The sequence below is a fragment of the Eurypyga helias genome, unplaced genomic scaffold (assembly GCF_000690775.1).
Source record: "Eurypyga helias isolate BGI_N326 unplaced genomic scaffold, ASM69077v1 scaffold13956, whole genome shotgun sequence".
NCBI classification, from domain to species: domain Eukaryota; kingdom Metazoa; phylum Chordata; class Aves; order Eurypygiformes; family Eurypygidae; genus Eurypyga; species Eurypyga helias.
In genome coordinates, this window is record NW_010254757.1 from 9,138 (window position 1) to 36,503 (window position 27,366).

At 40.8% G+C, this 27,366-nt stretch overlaps 1 protein-coding gene across 1 annotated transcript; it reads right to left on the reverse strand.

The window, feature by feature from the left end:
* Positions 1-496: 496 nt before the first annotated feature.
* On the reverse strand, positions 497-26,734 carry MKL2 (MKL/myocardin-like 2). Its single transcript, XM_010153123.1, is given in 15 exon segments — positions 497-1,623; positions 3,426-3,486; positions 4,558-4,695; positions 4,984-5,142; positions 7,400-7,555; positions 8,930-9,952; positions 12,172-12,325; positions 13,863-14,110; positions 15,962-16,102; positions 21,552-21,629; positions 21,632-21,735; positions 22,284-22,445; positions 23,493-23,568; positions 24,099-24,154; positions 26,677-26,734. Coding segments are annotated over 15 exon segments (3,102 nt in total). The 5' UTR covers positions 26,684-26,734; the 3' UTR covers positions 497-1,084.
* Positions 26,735-27,366: the final 632 nt, after the last annotated feature.

The window sequence follows — 27,366 nt, forward strand, 5'->3', positions numbered from 1 at the left end:
TCAACAGATAAAGTATTCATTAAAAAACGGTGGTTGTCCTGTCAATCCTGTCCCCTGTTACTTGGTCTGATCCTACAAACATCTTCTATTGAGGCCCTTGGGACTGTCTTTGCATAGATGCTTGCAGGATTGTAGTGCACAACAGCATTAATTGAACTTTTTTACTTCCTCAAGCTGTTCTAATATGGAGAGATACTGGATTCAATGACCTAACAAATATCCTCAAGCACAAAGTAAATAAGGATATTTATTATTTCCATTATAGCAATCTCTCATTTGAAGATTGCTGTTCCCCTCTGTTCACAAAAGTAAGCTATACAAAGTTAAAGAGTGTACAAATGACTGTCTGATATACACATTAAAACCAAGCGATTAAATCCAGAGCATCGCTATAGAAAATTCAGTGTTCTCAATATTACCTGGCACAGCTACAGTGGATTTCTTGCAGTTACACTTAATATCCCTTTGGATGCAGTTAAATTCTTCCCTCATGATTAAAGAATGGAGGAAGAGTTTTAAAAACCACAAAACCGAAATATAAAAACAACTTGAACAAATTAAGAGACTAGATATATGAAATTTCACTGAACCAGCCAGTGCTTCTACTTGCCTTTGCCCTCACAATTCATTTTGAACCTGGCTCAGGCTATCCACAGGAACAATGAAGTGCAGTGATACCTCCACCTCCCCCAAACATTTGCTCGCTGTGTCAATACAGACAGTTGAAATCTCACTTTTTCTTCTCTAAGTTTAGCCATGTTGTGTTGCTCATTTAAGCATTACAAAGTCAGAGACGTAACTTCTTTCTTAAATATCTGTGATGCATTTACCTCGGGGTATCAGTAAGTACAATCATCCTTTCTTGACTTGTGAAATACAGCTTTCAGAGGGCCCTGATCTGCATTACTGATAGGAGCATAAAGTAATTCACTGTTGTAAACTTGAAAATCAATAAGGAATTAGCTTCAAGCATTTGTTCTTCCAAACGTTACTGTCCTAATTTATCTTAACGGCAATCAGAATGGTGTAATAATGGACCTCTGCTGTATGGAGACTTGCAGGCCGTGTTCTCATTGGCTATAGCTTAATCCCAGTGCAGCTGTAGATCTTGCGGATCTAGAAAGTCAGTGGAAAACACGCTGGGGGCAGTAGAACTGAGAGGAGTGAGTCCAGATGAGGAGCTGGGCATTGTGATGTCTAGCCATTCCATATTGTCCAAATTGGTATCGGGAAGGTCAAGAGACAGACACGAATTATTACTGGTAAACTGCGGGTCAGATGTTTCCATGGGTGAATGAGAGTGATCCAAAATGCTGGAGTGATTAAGCAGATCATTCTGGAGGTCTTCAATTAAAGAAAATGACTCTCTGTCCTCATTACTGCTTGTCAGCTGAGGAATTTCATTACCTGACGGTAATGTTCCATCCAAGAGGGCTTCAAGTTGGTTTTCCAAACTTATAGACAAGCTGGTGGTTGGTTCCAAGGACACGGGAGGAGGGGCCATTTGGATCTGTGGCGGTGGGCGGGATATCACTGTATTCACTGGCATCGTAGTGATGTTGGCTGTCACTGGTCTCATTTTAGAAATGGGAGATGGTTCCTCCTTTATTGGAAGGGAAATCTCTGTAATAAAAAGCAAAAGCCTCACTACTGAATTCAAAAACGATGATGACATATATCCTCAGGCTTATGGCTTCCTTTTTTGCCCCCTTTGGGATGCATCCAGTGAACTCAATGGAGTAAGTAATTTTGCTGTTCTGATAATACAAACCTAAATACATCAGACTGTCAGGTACTGTATGAAAAACAGAGTATTTTAAAACCAGTTCCAGAGTTCTGCTTTCAGTAATACTTCAGCCAATTAGAATATCTATATTGATGAAAAAGGAACAATTTTCTAGATGTTAGCATTACCTCCTTCATGTTCAGTTCTTCTGGCTAATCAGAGTAATTACAGAACCATTCAGAGAAGAGTAGCTGAACCACCCAGCAGTTCCATCCATGTTTAGCTGTGTGTCCCCTCTGATGCTTTAGAGTCTAAGTGATTGATTGATGTGATGAGGATGAGCATTTGTTCCTGATTCTAGTATCTAAAACTACTATCAATAAGTTCCATGTAAGGCAGGGGCAGTAATAAAAAGAAATAAAGCAAATCTTCTAGCACAGGTGATATTTCTGCCAGCAAAAATACACCTCAACGTATTTTGCAGTAGTTTTCCACTCAAAACCCACATTCTTAAAACCTGTAAGAGCATCCGTTAAAATGACTGCTGAGTAGAAGCAAAGCATTACTAAACAGACCCTCTCACTCTCCTGAGCTACGTGAATAAACCAAACGTTCTTCGGTGCAGACCTCGCTTACTTAGGTGCCCTGAATGCTTTACTTCGTTTTGCACAAAGACCATCAGGAAGCACTTGCTTTTTTATGGCAACTTTGCAAATACGGGAGCAGTTGTTACCTTTAGTAACTTCTCACTTGAAGCGAATATTTAAGGAAGCACACTGATGTTTCCTACATCCTCTGTTCCAGAGGCAGAACTTCAAACTACTCATGCAATATTTTAATAAAAGCACTGAAAGCATTTTTTAATTTAGCTTGAGTTGTTCACTGCACGGGTCACTTAGCTCTGTCTTCTTCAGCTGACTTTGCAATTTGCTTTGAAAAAGAGAAAATACTTGGATGTCTAGAATATGGCTAAAATCTAACAGCCTACAATCAGTCACTTCTGTCCTGGCATTCATGGCTGTCAAGATCCTTATATGATAGTAGTACAAAACATTAAGTTAATTGAGTTGCTTGGCACCAGAACATTTCCCAGTATTGTAATGGCTTCTTAGTCTAAAAAGCCTAATTATGCCTGAAAGCCTCCTTTTACAGCAAAGCTACTTTGTATATTACTTTAGTTATTTCAGTTCCTTTCTGATAGCTCCCTTACTTTACCTGTCATAGATAGTGGTTACTCATTAATGTCTCTGTGTAGTTCCTACATTATTGGAAAACATATCTTTGATTTTCAGGGTTGATAATATTTAATGAAACTTTAGTATCAACATGCTTTAACTCTTACCATGTTCTTTGTGCAATTTCAATATACATGGACTTGCTCAACTTTTCCAATGTTGATAAAATACATCTGTGCTAACCTAAGGTGTAATTTTCATTGTTTGAATGCTGTGTGGATTACTGCAAAGGTCTGCTGGGCTAACTTACAGAGAAGTTCCACAGCAGGCTGACTGTGTTTTGGTAAGTGTTTTCTTTAATGGATAATTATTGCAAACTTTCAGAAATACTAGTTTCAGCCAGGCTGAATAGCTTCTGCGTCCTCTCCCTGGAAGAATTCTTTCCTTTGTTCCTTTGATTATAGCACTGAGTTTTTATTACCGGGTTTTAAATCTCCACATCACAGAAAGGTCAATAAGCTTACCTCCGCTCTTGATGAGAATATCAAAAAGATCATCCATCTGCTGACTGTGCGCACTGGAAATCTGTAATGCATGAGAAAAGGGTTACTCTCTTTCATATAGTACTTTTTCCTAAGCCGAGTGATCCTAGCTTCTCTCAACAGTACATCACTATTAACCTATGACCAAGACTAAAATTCTTCATATGAAACTGTCAATCGAGAAAACAGAGAAATCTGAGAGATGCTTGAAATTCCCGTGGTGAGTTTCAATGCAAAGGAATAGGGAAAAAATCTGAAAAGCAAGACAAAGATTTCATGAAGACATCTACAAGAGAGGTGCAGAAAACTAGGGATAAGGAGAATTACTACCTCCTCAGAGCTATCCTGCGAGTAGCCATCATGTAAGATGCATTTTGGTAGGTATGGCGTGGTGGGGTTTTTTTGGTGTTTCTCCCCCCCCCAATCTACAGATTCAGGTTATTTTCTTTTTTAAAATTGGGCGAGAAGCTTTCATCAGCTGTTCATCTGGTTTATTTAATGTTTTGCCATCTCCTGAATATCTGAACCTTAAGCAAAAGGTAGCAAAACATCCACAAACCCATTCTTTCAAAACGGTCTGGGAAAAGTGGAGACTTCTGTGATGGTCCCAAAACTAAAGGTGTTTTAAAACATTGTTACAGTCAGAAGATGGGAAGTAATCTGTCATCAGGACACCTAGTTCCTGAAAAGAGGGCAGTGGGGAGGCATTAACTGGGACTGATAAGTCGTGTAAGACAACCTGTGTGCCTTCACTCTGAGCATGTCTCACACAAGCCAAGAACGTATGAAATGGCATTAGATACCCACGCCTCTGCCTGAGTGTCTGCCACCACAAACCAGCAACCAGTACTAAATCACCACAAGGTTTTGTCTTTTGGGATAGTTCTGAAATGCATGAGGTTAGGGATGCTCATTAGTTTCATTTGCAACTTTCCTCCAACATGAAGGGTATCATGGTAAACCGTTAAAGCATTCCCTAGGATTATTCGTCAAGCTCATGAAAAAGCAGTTATGAAAATCTTGTCACCATACAAAAAACTAAAATAAGCAATGACTTTGATAATTCTAAAGAAAAAACCCGTTTTTAATAGGACTAACAGGATCAAATAACTACCTCACGGTGCGATGTCTGAATACTGCGGGTCTGTTTTATAGCCTCTTCATAACGAGGAGGATCTTTTGCCTTGGATACTGTGTTGTTGAAGAGGGACTGTTGAACAAGGTAAGGCTGAGCTTGAGATGGAGAGCCAGGCTGTGTGAAATAACAAAACAATATATTTTAGTGAACTCAAGAGGTATCAAGCTCTACAGATTATTCTACTTTGTTGTACCAATCTACACAGATATAAACAACAATAGCATAGGTAATCAGAGGGATAAAATAATAGTTTTTCTCTCTCACACATACATCTATATATGCAATATTAAAATCTACAAAGCATTCTTCCTCGAGTGAACTACAGTACCTACACAGTCAGATGTTATTTAAGAATAATAAAACAAAGCTGAACATTATGGAACATTTTGGGGCTAATCTTACCTTATTAGGAGTAGCAGGTCCATTCTGCACAGAGGGAACCTGATTACCACCAGTGTGAATGTTAGAGTTTGATATTTTATTAATAAAAGACTGTGAAGGTGTTGTAACTGGTGCAGTCTGATACGAAAATACTGTATGTGACGTGGTAGGTGGAAAAACCTGCAAAGGATGAATATATCAGTTTTAGATTGTGCGTTTTCTAAATTAATAACATTGGGTAAATAACATTAATAAAAGTTTAAGACTTTGTGGGGTTTTTTTATTTTTTAATACCTGCTTGCTTAAATTCCTTATGAAGGGAATGTTATTTGTACTGAATTTTCCCATTCCCTACAGTGGAATAATTTGTAAACCTAGAACAATTACTCTTTGAAAGAAACTGTGCTGTGACACACTTTCATTCATCACTGATAATTAAAAACATTTTCCTGCGATTTTCCTGGCACCATGAGGAAAGCATAACATAATTTGTCCAAAACACATTCAGAAGAGGATGGAACAGTTCAATACCGTATGTCTCATTTCCCCACCTAGTGGACGGTGAATAAAATGAACCTGTTTCCGACCTGATACGAACTGGTGTATGTATCCACTTGTCCTGCACTGCCCGTTTGTGCCATATAATTCCAATTCCTTAAGTACAGATATCTCTGAGTAGTGAGGAAGAGGCAAAAGATAGAACTGATGAACTTGGGTATCAACCATAAATTTGTTACTGGTATTTAAATTTTTTATTTCTTCAACTGATAGTCCATACACTCATTGCAAATGATTCCAAGCAGTATCCTACTTCCCATATTTCTAAGTTAACGAGAGAGGAAGAGGAGCTATGAATGTATGAGTGCATAAGACTGTTCTTTTAAATTCAGTATCGCTCCCAGGTACCTTTATGACAAAGGTGTGACAAACCAGGGGTGGAGATAAAGCTAGGGTAAGGTTTGTGGAGTACTGTCTGAATACCACATTAAGTCTGCATAAAGATCTGAGCTACCTGAGAAAGTCTAGATGGATTCAAGGGAAGCTGGTTCTGGAAAACAACTGTTTATGGAGGTGATCACTATAAGGAAGACCAACTTCACTAAAAAGTGTTAAATTGACAAGTAGCATTACTCACTCACAGTTCATTAGCTCAGTCTGCCTGCTCAAATACCCAAGCTTCATGAAATGCAAACAGCAGACAGGTAGGTCTAATGCTGAACGCATGAAGGCTGTCCAGACCGATTGTATCGCATCAGTATTCTACATTCAGCTGTAAAAATCAGTGCAATTACACTGCCTCATTTCCTATGGAAAAGACAGCAGTATGTGTGTGAGAAAACCAGCTCCAGGACAGCCGTATGCAGACTGAAGTCTGCTGGGAACTGCGGTCTCCATGACAACTGAACAGAGGGAGAGACCAGAGGGTACAATTCTTGGTTCTTTCCTGCAATCATTTCAGGGAACTTGCAGACAGCAAAGGAAGCAAACTGCTAGTCTCCGGCACACATGCCTCAGGATGACTGGAAAATTTCTATATGGGACTTGTCAAATTAACAAGGTAAGATTAGTGCCTCACCAAATCCCAGAGAACCTGGATGAAATCTGCTTTTTGGGTATATGTCAGTTTTGACTTCTGTCAGATAGCCCTAATCTCCATGAAATTAAACAGATTGAACAAGCAGTCTGAAGAGAGGTGATGCTCATTCAGCTGCATTCCCCTTAACTGTGCAGGGCACAGTCACCCAGCTTCTAACATCAAGTCTTACCCGGAACAAGAGCCTTAGCAGAAACAGATTAGAGGGCACTGCACAGGTAGAACCCTGAGTCACGTCAGAGCATGGGTCTGACCATACACTTTTGTAACGGAATATACACTTTGAAAGCTGAGGTTTTCCTCAGGGAGAGATGTGTTGTAGGTATGGTGGGGTTCTGACTCACTGGAATTGCCATGCTCACTATCTCAGGCCATAGCTTGCTTTTTAAGGATGAAATCAACAAGGAAAGTAGGGTAACTAAAGGAACTCCTGCAAGAGAATAAATGTTTGCAGCCAGAGGGGAAAGCTTCCTCTTCAGAACTGCCTACGAGAATCTTCTGAGCCGTGGCAGGGAAGAGAAATTGCCTGAAATACCTGGCATACCACCTGTGCCAAGCATGAGGAAGCACATGCTAAGAGTGGTGCCATAAGAGTACCATTAAGGTAAAAAGTCTTCAGCTTTATGTATTTATTTGCAACTGAAAAATAAAAGTCCTGCACGGACTAACATTTTGGGAAGAGAAAGAGTTACAAGCCCATTGTATCACACAGAAAAACATGGGACAGAGATGTTAGGTAACATATTTATATAGGATATAGATGACACGTAAAAGATTCTAAAAGCACTTCCTAGAATTAGATCACACAACTATTTATCTAAATGCTTATTGCTATCCACAAACCTTTCTGACTTGTTGGGTCTGACCAAGTGCGTGCTGCGTGGCGGTGTTTTGTTTTGATTGTGGAGTATGCATCTGAGGTGCTGTCTGGGCTAGGCCAGAGGAAGGAATAGGTGCAGGTATTTGTGATGGGGTCTGTATTCCAGCTTGTGATTGAGCCTAAAGGATGAAGATAAAATATTTGCATTATTTATATCTCACAGTATATTACATCATGTAAAAATCTATTGCACAGATTATGCAGAGTAGCAATAGCATGTATTCTGGGAAAGGCTGGGTAGAGGAGACAAAACTTTCTACTCTGGTATTTGGTGAGTTCCCAGCTAAAAGGTGGTGTTTATTTTGCCGACAGAGTTTAAGAAGGATAAAGACAAACTGAAGATGGTCCAGCAGAGACCAGTGAAAATAATGAGAGACCGTGCGCATAACCAGTACAGACAGACTGCAAGAACTGGGTTTGAGCAACCAGAAAGACAAAACTGATGATGCAAGAAAAGTTGTTTTTAAGAAGATCACAGTAGTTTTTAATGGGCACTGAAAGGCAAGATGACGTTCAGCAAAGACAATTTTAGCTGGTAGTTAGGAAAACTTGCTGCAGTATCAGTGACGTGAAATACCAGAAGAAGCTGCTGAAGGTTGTTACAGAATTCTAGCAGGATTTTAGAACAATTTAGACAAAGATCTGTCTGGCTGGGTAGTTACCAGGAAGAGTTCTTGCACTCTGGGGCCCATCCCCCTGAGTTTTACAGCCCTCCTGAGTGTCGCTAGATGTGATGGCACACATGCTAGCACTAAAGCCTAGGCCCACAACATGCCACAGCAGCCAAGTACGTGCTGGAGCTGAAGGAACACTTTGCTGGCACAACAACCATGTGGGTGGCAGGGGATTTCATCTAGCTATGTCCCAGTAATGCCTCTGGGAAATACATGCTTAATTCTACCTTAGACCAACAGGTTACACTGTTTCAGCTTGTTCAGATTACTCCTGTACCTCTTCATTTATAACCCATCTTGGTTTATGTCGTACTCGCTCACTGTGATACTACCTATAATCAGCCTAGAAATAATAGTTGTGTAACCATGGTTTCTTTCCATAACTCCACTGGAGTTCTGCATTGACATTTTTAAATGTAATGAGCCATCACCACACAAGGATGTTCAATCACACGTTCTGCAAACAGGTGTACCTCACTATAAAGTACTGGGTTTGTAGCTCGCTATTACAATTTGGAGTTAAAAACATGGTGGGACATGCTGATATAAATCAAAACCAACTGTGCATAGAGGCAGTACATGTTAAGGCAATTACTTTTCAGGAAAGGGTATCTGGGAACAACAGTTGCAAAGAAAGCAAGTACTAGAAGTAGTTATGAAGAGATTGGCTCTGAAGTTTTTCTGCTCTTTTCCCTAAAGCAGAAACAGGCTAAACCTGATTTTCAAGTTACTCTTACAAGCAGCTCATTTACCTGTTTGTACTAAATTATGCAAACAGTGCCCTGCAGTGTATGTGATGAAAATTAAAAACACCCTTACCTGCAACTTTATATTTCCAACGGGTAGCTGCACTGCAGTGGTAGAATTGGGTCCCTGGATAGATAGCGGAAGGAGCAGCTGTGCAGTTCCTTGGGTTAATAAAGCTTGAGGTGGGGCAACAACGGCAGTTTGTGGCTGCTTCTGTGGGTTAACATAAAATTGAGAGATGGCGTTCTGAGGTTCAGCTTTGGCCACAGGTATCTCCTGCTTGATAACAACCGCCTTTTTGGCAACTGGATTCTGGCCGCTAGTGTACACCGACTGTCCTAAAGAATGACTGGCTACAGGTACAGATTGACTTGTACTAGAGCAGTCAGTAAGAGCATTTTCATCTTTGACAGCAGCACTGAATTGCTTCTGTTCCAAAGCAGCTGCATTACCAGAAGTCTGAGACTGTTGCTGTTGACCCCGTTTTTCAACCTCAAGTTGCATTTTCAGTACTTCCACAAGTTTTTGCTCTTGTTCCAGTTTCCTTTTGAGCTCTTCAATCTGCTTTTCTTTTTCTTGAAGCTTGCGGTCCTTTTCTGCTACATCAAACTCCATGATTGAGATGCTTCCACTACTGCGATTCTGATTCTCCTCACTCATATTTGCTCTTAGTGGTGAAGTACTTAAGAACTGGGATGGTGACATCATGGTCATCATTTCTGTGAAAGTATCTGCCATACCAGTATCATCTGTGCTTAGACTAGATTGATCTGAAGGAGAGGGAGATATAGGCAAAGGAGAGCTAATGTTTTCAGTATTTACCACTTTGCAGCCAGGTCCAGTAGATGTTTTTTCTGGAGGAAAGCTGGATATCGTATTAGCCACTGTTTTATTTGGTGTTGCAACAGGAAATGCCACAGTCACTTCCCCACTGTTACCTGTGGCTCCGGTAGAAGTGGCTACTGTAACAGAGCTACTAGTGGCAACCCCATTGTTATTAAGATCTTGATAGGGTTTCAGACGCTCAATAAGATCCGTTTTTGTTCCAGACACTGGTAATCCCCTCAATTTCAACTCCATTTTAAGCTCTGCTACCTGAAAAAAACAGAAAGCATGATAGTAAAAAAAAATAAAATATTCAAACCTTTAATATACATTCTTTTTACATCTTAGAAAAATTATTTGCTCGTTGTTACTAGCGAATTATTTGCTATTTATTACACCTCTGGGTTCTGACAGCACGCATGATCTGTGATCCCATTTCCATGACCTGCTACTTTGACTGTGTAAGTGGCCAGAATCTTAGTAGCGTTCATTTGTTGTACAATGAGTAGTGGCAAAGTTTTGCTGATATGTTATGAATATTCAAAATGGCAAAATGAACATGTAGTTCCAATTCTGGGCTAAAAACTTCTGAAGCAAACCTGTCGACGAGGGCAGCAGTGCGGCTACTAGCATGCTGAACCCCGTCGTTACACCATCAAGACAGATAGGTCTGTTTCTGAGACGTTTTACCAGGTCAGTCAGGTGATTCAATAAACCCATCAAACACAAAAGTCTCTCTCTTTAATTAGCAACTGAGGAGTTACAGCTATGCGCCATCTGGGTTTCTTCTACAAGCATAAACAGTATAAACAGTCACAATTAATCTAATTTCTGATAGAAGAATGTTCTCAGTTTTCCAATAATCTTACAGGCAAAGCAAAGTGCAAATGTGTTGAGTGTAAATTAATCCTGTGCTTGAAAGTATCAATTAAAAAAGATCAGTCACAATGAATGGCTTTTGTTTATGATCTACATACACCACATCTAACTGGGCTCTGTGTATGTTAGAACCACCTCTGAAAGAATAACATTAAGCTATTAACAGTAACGTTTCACTACTTTGCCAGCCTAGAATTTTAAATTACAGGTCTTCGTGATTTGGAAATGATGCAAAGTTGCAGCAATCCATTTGCATCACATCTCTAAGAACCACAGCAATTTTATGCTGTCTACCTGACAGTGATTATCAGCTGTTCCCCCCCCATCTGGTATCCTCTACACTTGCCTAACAGTGGATTTCAATTTTTCTATTTTTCAACAATTCATTTCTGAATTCTTAATCATAACTGATTTCGATGATTCAGTGTTAAAACCACCAGCAGCAGGTCTGTGAGCATGGCTTATGTTACTGCTACCACACTGGCAGCAACACCAACAAATTATGCAGAAATTGGTAAGAGAACAGCTTTAACCACTGCAAAGCATGAATTCAGATAATATCTTAAAGAGTTCATTGTTAGTTAAAGTTTGAAAAAGCTTATTTCAAACACTCTTGTTTGAACTGCATTTTGTGGACTTGTTACCGATTAGAAGACTGGCTGTAGCTGTTGACAATACATGACTGTCTCGAGAATCTCACCCTCCAAACCCACTTTTTTTTAATCCCTTCAAGTCTAAAAAATCCCACTGACTCCCATCCCTCAGAAACCCAACCGCTTTGTAAAGGAAGGGAGAAATGAATCAGCTGCCCACTAGATGTCCCTACTCCGACGCTCGGGTTTGGCTGTAATTAGCAACACTCCTGTAATTGCTAATGAAATGACCAGAACCTAAACCCCACAGGCTTCTTCAGCTTTGTTTTCACTGGGTCCCTTCACAGTATTAATTCCTGTTAATGCACTTCTGAAGGAAGAACACTTACGCATTGCCTTCACATTACAGATTAAACAGAGTTTGGACAATTACTTGTAACTTCAAGAAGGTTTTGTGAATTTCAGTGTTCATTTTCAGATGATGTGTTGAAGATCTCTTGGTTTTATTCTTTTTTTACTAGTGTTCCATCTGTGTTGGCTTTATAGCACTGAGCTCTCTGAATATGCTATTATTAGGGCATCTTTTAATTTATACTGCTTAACTAAATCTCTTCATTTATATACTAAAATTGAGCAAATTTCTGTTCTAGTGTTCAGTTCTGCCTGGGCTAAAACTTCACGTGAAGTGCACCTCACAGTTTAGCCAAGGTATCAAATTATGTACCTATACCATCTGTCTGCAAAAGCTTCTTCCTCTTCTAAATCTTTGGGAAAAGAAATGTCCTTTCTAGAACACATGTGTATGAGGAGGATAAATCAAAACAAGTATCAAAGTCTAGAAGAACTGCGTATGAAAACTTTGACAACCTTATTCTAAACAGTTAAGAGAAATCACAGTTTTCATTGGTAAATAATACCCAGACTTATTTTTGACAGTAAGAGTTTGCAAGTTACAAACTAGGGAATGGACATATCCCACATGGGCATCGAAATGGACAAATCCCCCATATTTTTTACCTTCAAGTCATCCAGGCTCGAAGGTAGAGGTCCCGGTTTCCGGCTGGGAACATTACTGCTCTGTCTTGGGGAGCTGGCAGCTGACGCTGGTGTACTGTTGTTCAAAGCATTCAGTGGCGTATTCCCGTTGTTATTCTGTTTGTCAGTCAGTGGCCTTCAAGTGGTAAGAAAAAGGGGACAATACGGTCAATGCTAAACATACTGCGTTTTCAATCAAGCAGCTGTGATTCTGCATCTAGTGTCCTTCAGCTTAATGAGCAAATAAATCCCTTTTTACAAATACATATTTAACCTAAGACCATTAAATATTTTTAGTAAAACAGCACAGAATAGAAAACATAACAGAGTAGTATGTTGATATTTTATTTTCTCTTCAGGTAAGTGTTCTGATTTATGCTTCACGGGTTTTATTGCTGTCATGGTACCCCTGAAGGATACTATCGACTGCAGAACCAGTATATACAAATTAATCATTAACTGGGGTAACCAGTTACTTTTTTTTACACCAACTAAACCCCTCCACAGTATTAAACTCTAGGTATCAACCCCACACTCATATCCAGTGTTCGTACATAACGACTGATGTGGAGGCAGTTTACTCTGAAGACGATGCATTTTTATCAGCTGAGCTCCTAAGAAGATTCTCAAAGAAGGATCTCAAAATAATTGTAGAAAAATGTAAAAATGCCATCATTTCCACTAGGTACCATAAGTCAGCTCTTTTATTTCGTTCAACTGATTTCTGAAGAAATGTTTCTGAAATGTCAGTAAATGGAACATAAGAAGCGTGGGTAAGCAGGCAGAAACGTCTCTAGTCCAAATGTTAGGATACATGGTAATTATAAATGTAACCACAGATGGTATCTTTAACTTTTCTAGCCTCACTTGCTGAGGAACAGTAACTCCGTGAAAGCTCATTTTTAAAAACACTTGAAAATCATTTGAATTTAGCGTTGTGTGACTGTGGCGTGTTACACTATAAGCACTTCTAGGAAAAGATGGGTCTTAGGTGGTGAGAATGGAACTCTGCATCCTGCTATTAGGGTGCTGGCAAACCTTTAAAGATAGATTTTCCTGACTGCTTCTACCTCGCAATCAGAAAGTACACTTCTCACTGTTAAAGGCAACACTGATGAGCAACTCAGATAAGCATTAGAGATGAGGCTAGAAACAGTATACAAATTTTACCTCATTTAAAATTACTTCTTATCTGTAAAAAATAATATGCTGCAAAAATATAGTCTGTGAAACTGATGTAAAAGGACAATAAAAACAAAATAGTACGTGTCTTTACAAAGGCCACCGTCTGGGTGCTTCTCTTCTGCTCTGCCTACCTGTGTCATGCTTGAGCCAAAAGGGGTGTCAAAGCCTTCCTACAAGCGCATAAATGCTTCCGAGTTTCAAACACGCGTTTGGTCGGCAAAAGTGCATCTGAGAGGCAGGAGGTTCTGCTGCCATGTCACGCAAAAACAACTAGGACCACTTAAAGGCTTATCAGCCCCCAGGAGTATTTTAACAAGAGAATCACCTTATTAAACAAGGCAGGTAATACCCACAGTGAGGCACACGGCCGTTTAAGTGTTCCTGCCTTCCAACCAACTCTGAACGTTTGCAGAACACTTGTAACGCACTACGTCTGTAACTGATGTAGCTATCTTTTCTTTAAAGGACACAAACAGCGCTTCACATACTTCAGTGGTGCAGGTAGAATTGTCTGGTAGTTGTAGTGTTGTTGCTGTTGGCTCAGGATCTGCAGCTGCAAAAACAGTTGCTGCTGTTGTAGCAGACGAGCATAGTTGGAGTCCATCTGTGGCTCATTTTTCTCACCTTTCTGATCAGGTGGAATATATTGATGATACTTCAATTTTTTCACCCTTGGCTTAGGTTCTTTACATTTCTTGCTCCGATGCTTATCGTTTGGGTTCTTTGGGTGGCTTTGCTGTTTAAGGATGGAAAAGATTGAAACAGCTGTAACAGACACCTCATTTACAATCAGTTACTCACGGTACAAAGACAAAGCACGCTTGAGCGCATCCACTGCAAAGAATACGATTATCCCTGCAAACCTGCCCAAACGGGTTGCTGACCGTCCCTGACCAATGATGCACTCACTCCAGCTGCCTTACACTGTGCCCAAGGAGGGGCCACTGCATCCCGGCTTGGGAGTGCTTTTTCAACAGATGGCACCAGTAAAGCCAAGGGGTTCCGCTAGGCATGACCTGTCGCTGCCAAGCGGCATTCTTCCTGAACAGCTGCCTTCACATCGCTTGGCACTTGGTACCATTAAAAGCTGGTTTCTTAAACTCCACCCGTAAACACTTGCAGGTCACAAGTGCTTACAGGTCTAAATGAAAAGCATGGACAGACAGTCCTACAAATAGCAGAATTATGAAACTTTCCGCAGTATCCTTGTTAGCAATTTGTTAGCGCTTTGACATTATTGTGAGTGAAAAGCTGAAGGTAGTTACCCAGTCACACAGAGCTGTCAAAGCAGGACTCCTGTGTTCATCCATGCCTTTACTACAGATAGTCTGTTTAGGGGGGATATCTGAATTTGTCATTAAGGCCCTGCATTAAGTAAGCTGGTACCGTGATTTCACTGGATATAGCCAAAATTATACTAGAAATTGATTTTTAGAGGTCACCCTTGTAAATTAACCGAGATTTAACTTCATTAGTCAGGTAGAAGTCTACATACCTATGATGAAAGGCTGCAAGAATTGGGCTTGTTCAGCCTGGAGAAGAGAAAGCTGGAGGAGACCTCATTGCAGCCTTCCAGTACCTGAAGGGGGCCTACAAGGGTGCTGGGGGCGACTTTTTACAAGGGCCTGTAGTGACAGGACAAGGGGTAACGGGTTTAAATGGAAAGTGGGGAGGTTTAGATTGGATATCAGGAAGAAATTCTTCCCGGAGAGGGTGGGGAGGCACCCAGAGGTTGCCCAGAGAAGCTGTGGATGCCCCATCCCTGGAAGTGTCCAAGGCCAGGCTGGATGAGGCTTGGAGCAACCTGGTCTAGTGGAAGGTGTCCCTGCCCATGGCAGGGGGTTGGAACTAGATGAGCTTTAAGGTCCCTTCCAACCCAAACCATTCCGTGATTCTAGGATTCTATGATACATACAGTCATTACACAGCTGAAGACCTTTGGCAAAGTTGCTGAAATATTATAGACATCATCTAACACAACCCTCTCTCTAATTGTGTTTGGAAGAGTTTTCCCTGCTGCTGGCTAGGTCAGTGCAGAAAAGAGAACTGAGTATGTTTTTCTGATAAATACAAGGATACAGCAACTTCTCTCACAGAGTGCGTTCTGCTTATACAATGTACGGACTAAGAAAACAGTTGCAGAAAAGGAGCAATGCTCGGCACCAGTTTGATTATAGGTAGACTGGGAATGTGGTTGCCCTTGTTCCTATTACATTGCTCTCCATATAAAACTAGATCAGAAAAGATTAAATTCACCAATAGAAAGTAGAACCTCAATATTGCAAAAATCTAATGTCCTTATTTCTTAAAAACCTCCATAGCAATGTAGTGCATAATTCTCCTTGGAAACCTTTTGTCAGCTGTACTGTAAGGAGCTCCTGAAATAACGAGCCAGTCCCTACAAGCGTTAATGGGTGATCTTGGCACAGAAAAGCTCCCAGTCAACAGCCCAGCGTGTTCTCCCCAACACTAATGAGAGTTGTTATGGTGCCTATAACTAATGTCACAAGCGCGTTGTTTATTACATACAGCATTGGAAAAGGACATTAAGAACATAATCCCCCTTTCCACTGCTAGAGACACCTACCTTTACCAACGTTGGCCCGGGCTTTACTGCAGATACAGTGTTTGTGGTCAGGGCGGTTGTAGCAGTAGAGCGTGTGATGTGCTGTTCGATTGTAGGGGGAGTTTTGAGAAATTCAGGAACTGGAGAGGTTAAAGGTGGATACTAGTATTAAAAAAATATAAGGAAAAAGAGAAACATTAAAAACATACACCATCTGAATAATTGACAAAATGTGAAAAGGTTAAGTCAATTTGCTATCGTGCCAGATTCACAAAATATTTTTAGGAGGAATGGCCAAAACAGGACTCTTGTGTACATGTCTGCAAGTATTCTATAAAGGCACATTTTGGCTCACTTCAAATATAGCAGATAAGATCCACTGGTTTCTTACCTTGACTTCTTAGTCTGCAATTTTACTACTGCATATAAATGTATCAAAAATCTGTTTTTACTAATACGGGATTTAGTTCAAGTTTCACCAAAGCAGAACAGTAATACCCATTTTTATAGTATAAGAAGTATTTTTCCAACATGAACATTTTTCTTTATTATTATTGTTGTGTTTTGTGCAGGTAAAAAGAATGATAACCAAAAAGGTTTTATAACAACATACAAAAAAAGCTTTCAAGGAAGAGCTTTGTTTTCATAACCTTCATACTGTTGTTTTAATTTGCAGAATTCTTTTCTCCTTTTAACATAAAGGAAAATAAATAAAGAAATATCATCCAAACATTTTCCTTCTTTCTTTCTTTCTTACAAATCACAGAATAGCTAGAAGAACCTTCAGAAGTAACCTCACCTCAGGAACATTTTACGTAAACTGCTCCTAACGTCTGTTTGTCTCTGGTTGGTAGCCCAGAATCAGATTAACTAATTGATTCCAGTTCTCTAAGTCTGTAATTTCAAGATTCTTCCAGAGCTGACAGCTGCCATTACAGTACTTTTTGGCTCCTGGCATAAGGATTAACAAAAAAGCTTCTCTTCAAGGTAGTCAGTCAGAATTATAGGAAAAGGTTATGTCAAGTTAATTTCTTTTCTTGTTTTCTTGTTTAGCGTTTAGCATTGTTTAGCATTACCAAGTTTCATATATGAAGGTTGTTAGAACCAAACAATTACAGATTTTAAGAATATACCTAATTTCTATACTATAAAAGTATAGGAATTGCAACTAAGTACAGAAAAATAGGTCAAACAAAATGTTATGGATTATAACTAAAAGGAGAGATAAGGATTAAACATAATTAAAGGCAGGATGGAATGCAGTTAGCAGTTGCTAGCTGAGAGACCACCATTTGTTTTTACTCTGCTTGCAGCAACAATAACATTTGACCCCAGACACACTACAAACGTACCAGAGCATGCCGCTGAAGTCAGAGAAAACACTGCTTTATTACTATGGAATTGAGGCCGCCTCTGTTCTGTCTGTGAGGTCAGAATCTTGGGTACACAAGGAGAATCTTCCTACCCCAACTAGTACTGTCAGAAAAGCCTCTTGTATGAAGGTCAAACATCAGCACAGGCAAACAAACTCCTTGTTTCAGAGCAGAGCAGTTGTATTTGGAAAAGAGAGCTTCCTACAGTATTTCATGGCAGCCACACCTCTGACTCTGCCAGGAGGTGCGTTTCTCTCGGATCTGGCCGCCAGCACAATTATATTGCTGTGTAAGTACAGTCCAGTAGCCTCAACTTTACTGAGTGTTCCCTTGCTGCTACAAACATCCTGTGTGTAATGTCTGCTACAAGCTTACTGAATTCCATATAGGCTTAGGACTTTTTTATTGTGATTATTTTCCTGGCACCACTACGCCTACCAGAAAACTCCCCCAAGTTTTCCTACATAATAACCAAATTTCACTGAGCTTAACTTTGTCATATCATCTTCTTCTGTTCTGGAATTGTTTTCTGATTTAAAACCTATTTCCTTCTGTACTGAATAACCCTCTGATGGGATATAGACTCTGCACATAAACCGATCTCAGCCCTTGTTTTTCTAGCTACAAAAACGAATCTTTAGTTTTCCTTCTCTGATCATCCTTTCCTGTCTGCGTTACAGTTTTCATTAGTCTTTCCCGGATATCAGTAACTGGAAAAATACAGGATATTCCAGATGGGGTCTCGCTGATGCCTTACAGCAGCATTAACGTTTCTTCTGGCATCATCTCTTGTGACATACTTGCCATCTTGCAGAAGTACACTGCAGCTCGCAGTCACTTCGCTGCTGACTGCTGCACCCCAACTGTCTTCCTCCTCAGTTTTCTCGAGTCAGTCCCCAGGTTTTCATGGGAAGGAGAGGTTGTGCATTTTTCATTTTAAGAACCATTCCATCTGACTGGAATTCCATTTCTCTCCTAAAAGCCAAATCAACTGGTTCTCTGCATAACAGCAATCCAACTCAGTGCTGACTGCCTTCCCGCCTCTGTTAGGTGAGCCAACTTATGTCAAGGTTGTTAACGGTACCGCGAAACCCGAATGGCCGCGATCGACTCCAGCAGAGCACTGGTACCAACTTGCTTTCCACCCAATACTCCCTCCTTTGTCTTATCTCTGCTAATCTCCATCTTCTCCAGTTGTGCTCCTGTTTAATGCCATACAGTATTAAATCCAGACAAATGAGATCAGTTCCATTTCCATTGTTTAAGAAAGCAATTAGATCACCTAGTACAATATTCCTTTTATGAAAGCCCATCCGTTTCCCTTACAGTCCTGTCAGTAAATACCCTGTTTCTTCAGAATACATTCTCAAACCTTGCATTCTACCCCAGCTTCTCCCTGAAGCACTGCACACATGCCTGTCTGGGGGTTGTGTCAGTTTACGGTGGCAGGCTAAAGATATAAATGCCTCTATTTTTATATCCAGCTTTCAAAGTGTTTGCTCTGGAAAGCATCCGCTATCTACCCAGTATCTGTTATTTGCTGGACTTGCATAAGAACTGGCAGGGGACTGTAGAGGGACTTACCCGTTAAGGGTTCTGGTTGCTGTATTCCAGCAGACTGCTCTCCGCTGCTGTCAGGTTTAAAAGGCTTACTGTACTCGTAGCAATAACATTTGAAAAAGCACTCAGTTTGTCTCTGAATCAGTGTTGTGTGCAGTATTAACATAAAGCATGGGAGAAATCTAAAGACCTCACGGTTTTCACTGGTGCTTAAATTTTCTTTTCCTGAGGTCCCATCTAAAAAGCATTTTAATTGTTTGATACTTCAGCTCATTCGTTACCTAATCTTTTACCATTCACCATTCTAATCCTCCTTCAACCCAAGCAAGTAACTTGACTTTAAACATACTATTTAGTGACCCTTTATAAGCCCTGAAAAGAACTCCATAACGACAGCACAACAAGACTCTAAAATGGAAAAGTTAGTCACTTAAAAAAAGACACCAAAAAACCCGCCACCTCTTCAATTCCTAATTCATATTGCTTGAAACCATGGTGTTAAGCATTTTCCTCTTGCCACAGAGTAAATTTACTTTTTGCTTACATTAGTTGATAAGCTAAATCACAAGGGATTAATGGCTACATGAAATACAAAGCCTTTTACAGACTTCCCAGTTTCACGTGTTCGATGAGGCAATGAACCATGAATGCATTTTACTTGATAAATTTTTAAATTAAAAAGCCCCAAAACTAACAGGTCTCAACTTCTTGAGACTTGTGCAAGTAACGTAAAGATACTTCCTTTGAACAGATCTTCTATTTCCAGTTACAGATTTCTGCACCTTTTCTTCTAAGAGCAAACCAGCATCTAGCAGGTCAGCTAGCTACAGCGAATATGTTCAGAAAACAAGTCACTCTATTTTGTCTCAACAAGCAAAAGACTTCAGCTGTTTTGAAGATAACAATGCTTAATGTCTTCAGAATTGTGAAAACCCCAATTTGATCTGCTTAGAGTGGTGTGGTTAAAATGCCTAATCCTTACCAGTTGCAAATATGTCAGGTTAAAGCAAATTTTAGGTCATCAGTCAATGAGAACTGAAGGTTCTCAAAGGTATGTTACATCCGCTGAGGCCTGGAAGTGTGTGGAGGAGGAAGCCTTGAAAAGAACTCTGGCTGCACTCCACTGTTTTCAAAACATCCTTTGTATTCCATGTTGTAATAAAATGTAAAATTTGTCAGAGGAAATTAGAAGAATGAAGGAGCAATTTCCCAGACATCTCCTGTAGAGACACGCTGTGCTCGTACTCTTTCTTTCCAAAGGAACAAGGTAAAGCATCTGTTTTAGTCTGCAGCCCAGCAGCTTCACATTTTAGGTCTGGGTACAGAAGCAGCTGTAGTATGTTGTGAAATCCATCAGCAAAGCATTGAAGTTCCATCCGAAGTGCTTTTTCAATCAAGTTCAAGTGCTCTGTTACTTTGCTGCTGTGATCACATATCTATCTTATGCTTCCTACTTGAAAAGCTTTTGGCATGTATCGCTTTGAGTATTTTTATTCAACTCTCCATTAGGAAACTAACTCTTTACTTAGGAATCGAATTTCATGTGGTTTGTTTTCAACTTTTTCCACACAAATTACATTCTCTCGACATGAGAGTTTAAAATTACTATCTGAGGTGCAACAGAAAACATCCTAAACAACCTATTTAAGCTAAACATAGTAACCTTTGAATCAAAGCATATATCACATTAATAAATAAACGTGGTGATTAACTCAACAGTGAAGGTAAAGAGCCATGAAGCAAGCGCTGTACAAGGTATTCTAGAAAGCATCGAGACAACTGAGCGGTTACGCACACAATCAGTGTTTTCAGTAGCTAAGAGAAGAGAGAAGAGATTCCTCTGGAGCACATGATGTATGTTTCATTACTCTTTGGGCAAATTATTTTACATCAGCACTTCCATAATGTGTTTAAAGACAGGGTAGGCGACGTGACTGTCCACATCGAATCACAAAAATCAAATCATCGTAAGAAGAGTTGTTTCAAAGCTCATTTTTGCAGCTCCCGTGAAAACGGTCAAGTATGCACACCCAAATCCATAAAATCCTCACACATTTAAATGCTCTGCTAGAAAGACAACATTTTATCTGCCGTGAAGCTTAGTTCCTTCCCCTTCTTTGTAAGTAACTCAAGAGAGTATTAAAAACCGCACACAAAAATCAACATAAAGGTTATTTTCGTTTCTTAAATAGTAAATTCCTTAGGCAGTATTTTAAAACCATAGGAAAGAACATTGAAATTATGTGGGAATACTTATTTTTTATGGACTTTTCTAGAGATAATGGAAGTGACGTCAACTTTTGTTGTTTCAGCTACGTTTAGTTCTACATGAGTTCAAGACCTTGCCCAGAATGAAGACAGACATTAAGTAATCAGTAACAGCTGGAGTAAACCATGGCTATGACCTTTTAAACGACTTGTGGGAAAGTTGTACATCTTCAACGGGCCATAATGAATTTCAGTGACTTTAGGGCTTTATTACAGTCTATAGGAATTTCATCGCTGCAGCAGCTAGGCCAGGGTTCTCGTCTATACGCTCCCAAACAGAGAATGGAGCCCAGACACTCCTTTGCGACAGCAAATGTATTCATTCCACATGCAACCGTGCCCCGTTTCCGTAGCCCCGGGCCAAAAAAATCATACTGTGAGGATTTTGTTTCCCTATTTAAGAACTGTACCTGTGCTGATGCAGTAGCACTGGGCGTTACTGGTGATGGCGAGTCACTCGGTTTTGGCTCACCAGGGGAAGCTGCTGAAACTGGGATTCTTGGCTGGCCGGCTGATCTGGTGATAAAGCATCGCTGCTGTCTTCATCAAATGAATAATCATCCAGAGCTTGAGGATAATTCTCTTGTCCAACTGCTAGAATGTTTATAAAGAAACAAGCAAAACAGTTGAGGTTTTTTAGTTGCATAAATTAAATTCAGACACTGGGGGCAGAACTAACCAATTGCTGGAAAATGATCAGTTTTCAGCACAGTCTAAACATACGGTACCTAAGTATTGATTGTGTCTGTACTGTAAGGACAGCCCTGTTAAATCAGCTTCATCAATCAACACAGCAAAGTGCACAGCAAAAGGTGCTTTAATACGAGATTAAGAGAGGTTCAACATACGTGGAGTGCACAGAGACACCTGTGACAGACAAAGTAACGGCCACCTATGTTTGTTTTGTAATAACTGTTACTAAGAAACAAGTCCTTTCCAAGTATTACACTCCAACTATACAATTCTAAGTTAGTGTCAAATAAAAACAGGGTAATTTTAGTTAAAATTATGACAGTGTTTAGGACTCAGAAGCTGAAAGAATAAGTAGTAATAAACTTTGAGTATGTTTTCAGCTGGTGAACTTTACCCTCGAGAGTTAAATTACTAACTCCCACAGCAGAAGCTGTGGGACTTCTACTTGCCTATAATAGCTTCTTTGACGCTGGAGTCTACAGGAAGAATGTTTTTTTCTACCAGTTCCATAGGGCCAGGCCTCTGAGCAATCTTCTCATTCAGATCATCTGCCAGCCGAGCTCTCTTCAGTTTCATCTGAGTGGCTTGCAGCGAAGGCTCTGCAAAGGTCTCTGAAATGATACATGGATTTCATATCCTGTTCCATCTTTTCTCCAGTTTCATGACAAACAACATTAGCTTTTCTTTGCAATAATCACTGCACTCTTAGCAAAAGCAGGCAAGTCTTATTCTGAAAATTCTCAAATCAATAAGCAAAAATCAGATTACATGAGTAGATATTTTTCATGCCCAAGAGCATGTTTTTCTATAAATATAACCTCTTCATTAACAGCAGTGATACTTTTGTTAAACTTTTGTATAGTTTCCAACAATAAGGCAGGGAATATATAACAAATGATAATTAAAATCCAAACACGGCATTTGCTGCTCTGATGGTTTACCAGCATGAGCTATGGTAAAGGTTTAATGAATCCATTGATTTTTTGATTTTCTCTTGACAGACATCTCAAAGTTCACCTTTAAAAACAGCTTCTAGCACAAATGTGAGACTCCAGAATTGTATTTCAATGAAAATATGGCGATAGTCTGCCGATATGGATACGATCTATCAATATGGAGACTCCTATCTGGGTTTACCATCCATATGCATGTTGTGAAAACAAATGGCTATTAAATTGACTTAGACTGTGGTTATTTGGTAATTTCTGTATTTGGTAAGATTATAGTGAATCACAGCTCCATTCATAAAACAACTATTGCTTCAAATGATCGGAGCAACAAGGAAAATGACAAGGCAGGGTCAAAGTCAAGTTTATCACAGACTGTTTGGGCAGTGGTGGTGGGGGAGAAGTACAAGGGACTGTCAGGTTATTTTAGGGTACGAGCAGAAATCAAAGCAATATATACACTACCTGCACATACACCATGGTATAATTACCATCCTAAAATAAAAGCAATGTGCAATTGCAAACAAATACACAGTTGAGAATACTTTCACTGCCACAGATGTATCTGTTATTATAGAGATTACAACAGACACTGCAGACATGGAGAAATAAGAGCACACAAACCTTTAGTAACAATCTGTATCAAAGCCTAGCTCAGCCAGAAACCCGAGTGCAGCGCAGAGGTTCCTTCAACAGCACCCAGGTACGTACCTTCGAGGATGTGCATTCTGACCAGCTCCGACCGGTCCGGCCTGCTGCGAATCTTGTGCTTCAAAAAATTTTCAGTCTTTAAAGAAATGAGGAAATAGTATTAATTACTGTTTACTGAAAAAAATCAAGGTAGCTTGATAAATCACTGACGTCCGATGAAGGAACGTCTGCGGCTGCATTCAGACAGGTGTCCCTGGAGGGGCTCGGTTTGTTCTGCTTTCCCATCAGTTAAGCAGTGCTGATGAATTTGTGTCTTCCCCACACTAGCGGGGAACGTTTCTGCATTTGATCCCGTACCACCACAAAAAATCCCAGTAGTATGGATTTGCTGCCGAAGTACCACACAAACAGTTTACCCAAGTATCCTAACCTTGCCTGGGGCCGGCTGTGTATTGCATCATGACCCCACCCTGATCTGCGCAGGAGTAAGAAAGTCCCCCTCAGATTTGACCCCGATATTTTATTTTAATGCATTCTTCCAAGGTAAAAGCACATGTTATTACTGTAATGGTAACGATCTTTTCACGTACTCTGAGAATTTCATATCACATATAAAAAACTACCCATTTTCAGATGTTAATAACAAGTTTACACAAAGCGGTTTACCCTGGCTCGCTCCAGGCTCTTTATCTGCTCGTGGAATGCAGCTGGGCTTTTCAAAGCTGTGAAGGGAAGGGAAGAGTTAAATCGACAGGAAATGCTCTCCAGAAGAGGTACCGCAGTCAGCACAGTTATATGGTCTTTAACATCACCTCAGAGTTGTGGTTGCACCTGAGCAGGCTTACGTGTGACTGGTGCTAGTCACATTTACTGACACCTAACAGCAACGCTCCCCGACAGAATACTTGGAATATTGGATTTTAGTAGGTACTACCATGTAACAGTTACCTTTTTCACCATGTACACCGGGGTCTGTTTACCAAAACTGTTCCACAGTAGCAATTTTATGAAGTAAGGTTCAGAATGCCAAAACACCATTTCATTTATTCCCCTGTATTTACTGCCTGCCTGCAGCCCCCAACCTGACCGTCCCTTAAGAGCTGTTTGTGCCGATTTTAAAAAACCCAAAAAACTACAGAAACCCCAAATGTTCAGGTTAGAAACAGAATGACAGTAAGCTGCTAAATATCCAAAAAGAGTAAAAACTACCATTCAGGTAGAAATAATATGAACTGTAGAGTGAGTCATCTCAACTGAATTGTTGAAAGGAAGTGACATGGCAGCAGACACGATCATCTTACTGGCCACGTTTTTGGCAAAAGAAAATCTTTTAACACTTCTTGACACTGTAGAAGTTTTTCTTCAGCTTTCACTCAAAAAGAAACTGATCATGCCCATCCAAGATAATCAACACCACAGACCTGGGATAATGAAGATGCTTTAGCAAAGCAACCTAAGCCTGCTGCATACTTCATACCCTCCAAGAGGAGAGTAGCTTTAAGGTACTGGGCTTTCAAGCCAGAACTCACCAGTGCACACTGGGCTGTTCCTAGTAACTTGAGATAGTTTAGCTGTGTTTTCTGTGGCTGGGGTTTTTGTTCGCTTGTTCTGAGAAAAATCACTTTTCACAGTTGAATCTTTTGACAACTCGGACCTATTACCTTGAGTGCAGTCTCACCCCGCACTGTGTGATGTTTGCTGTGCACCCCTCACTCTGAGGGCAGACTGATCTCCAGAACAAGTCAGAAGATGTTATACTGACAGCTGGCACAGGCCTTGCGAGCCCAAGTGGAGGAACACCCAAACATCTCTACGGAAAGAGGCAACTGCAGCTGAATTCTAGCCCACTAAATATCTGCATTCAGGAGGACCCTCTTGGGATTCCTAAACTGAAAGAAAGGCCTAGGCACAGAAGCTTCTGCACCAGGTCATAGATCCAGTGTACAATGCCCAGCTGTGCTGCCTTTGTGTGGTGGGGTTTTGGTGCCGGGGAGAGGCCACAGGGGCCACTGCTAGAAGCTTCCCCTACTCCAAGTCAGACCTGCTTCTGGCCATGGCTGAGCCTCTGGGATTAACCTATTTGAGAGGGGAAAAGAGAGACCTGCAGAAGGAGAGACACAACCAGACAGACCCCCAGGTCAGTGCAGGGGGTGGGAGGAGGTGCCAGAGCAGAGGTTCCCTGCAGCCTGTGGTGAGGGGGCAGGCTGTGCCCTGCAGCCATGGGGGCACGGGGAGCAGAGACCCCCTGCAGCCCAGGGAGGACCCCACGCTGGAGCAGGGGGATGCCCAAAGGAGGTCGTGACCCCGTGGAGAACCTGTGCTGGAGCAGGCTGCTCCTGAAGGACGGCACCCTGGGAGGGACCCATGCTGGAGCCAGAGAAGTTGGTGGAGGAGTCTCCCATGAGAGGGACCCCAGGCTGGAGTGGGGGCAGAGTGTGAGGAAGAAGGAGAGGCACAGTCACCGTGGGATGGACTGACCCCAACCCCCATTGCCTGTCCCCCTGCACTGCTGGAGGGGAGAAGGGAGAGAAATGGGGAGCAAAGCTGAGCCCAGGAAGAGGGGGAGGATGTTTTTTAAGATCTGGTTTTATTTTTCATTATCCTACTCTGACCTGATTGGTAATTAATTACACTGATTTCCCCAAGTCGAGTCTCTTTTGCCCATGACCATTAACTGCTGGGTGATCCCTCCCTGTTCTTGTCTCAACCCACCAGCCTTTCCCTGTATTCTCTCCTCCCTATCCCACTGGGGTGAGCAGTGAGTGAGCAGCGGCGTGGTGCTGAGTTCCCAGCTGGGCCTAAATCACGACACCGGCCTAATCCACGGCCTCCTGTCCTGTCATCCCAGCTACCATCTGAGTCAATGTCTGTGTGTCCTTTGTTTTTGGCAACCCTTGCCATCCTCCTGTGGCTGGCTTTGTTACTGATGTCCACCCATTTACAGAATTCAATTGATTTCACTAAGATTAGCCATAATTTAAAGAGAGAATATTAAAAGGAAATCAGACTATGTCCACAAATCCTTGCATTTTCATCCAGCGACTATTTTAACTGAAGTATTAGGCAAGCATGATGAATTCACTTCATACTCATTTAGATTACCAAAAGGATCCCACAAGGCTTTTCAAATGACAGTTATTTTCAATGATTCTCACAGATGTGCTTATCTTCATTATCTTATATATTTGGCTCATAACTAATACCGTACAGTAACACAAGTGAGCAGAAACAATGTGAGTCTTACGTGGCATGATGCCCTGGTCCACCAGCTGTTCTCGTGTCCGTCTTTGCTGCAGCCTCAGCTGAAGTACTGATAAAAGAAAACAGGCATTCGTTCATATGTAAGCTTACTAGCTCCTGAAAGTTCATCAAAATTCAAAAGATACCAGGCATTTCAACCTCAGAAATATTTTTTCTCTATGTATTCATCTAGATACAGATGAAGATACAGATTTATATAGATTTGTTTCCAATCCCAGGTTACACTGGAATTAGCTGCTTTTTGGTCACATCTGATAAAGGGACTGTATTTCATACACACATCCGCTTCATCCCTGCCAAGGGGTATCAAGTACACATCTAACAGGATGCCCCCCCTGTAGCACAGCTGTTGGGTAACAGATTCACAGGAGACGGTGAGGTGTATGAACTGCACCACACTGATTACAGAGGCTTCTTACACGTCTCAACCCCATCTTACATGAGAAACAAATTACGGTTGCAGAGCATTTTGAAAGAAAAGCTGTATGTGTTTGGCTGAGCATTTATCCTTAAGATTTTTTTTAAATATAAAGGTTTATTGTCCATTTAAATAAATCTTGCTGAAACACCAGAAACCGAAGAAGCCAGACTTCACCTGGCTTACCTGAAAACACCAAAAAAGCAATACAATCAGCTACAGACCTCATCCTCTCTCCAAACATCAGAAAATGCT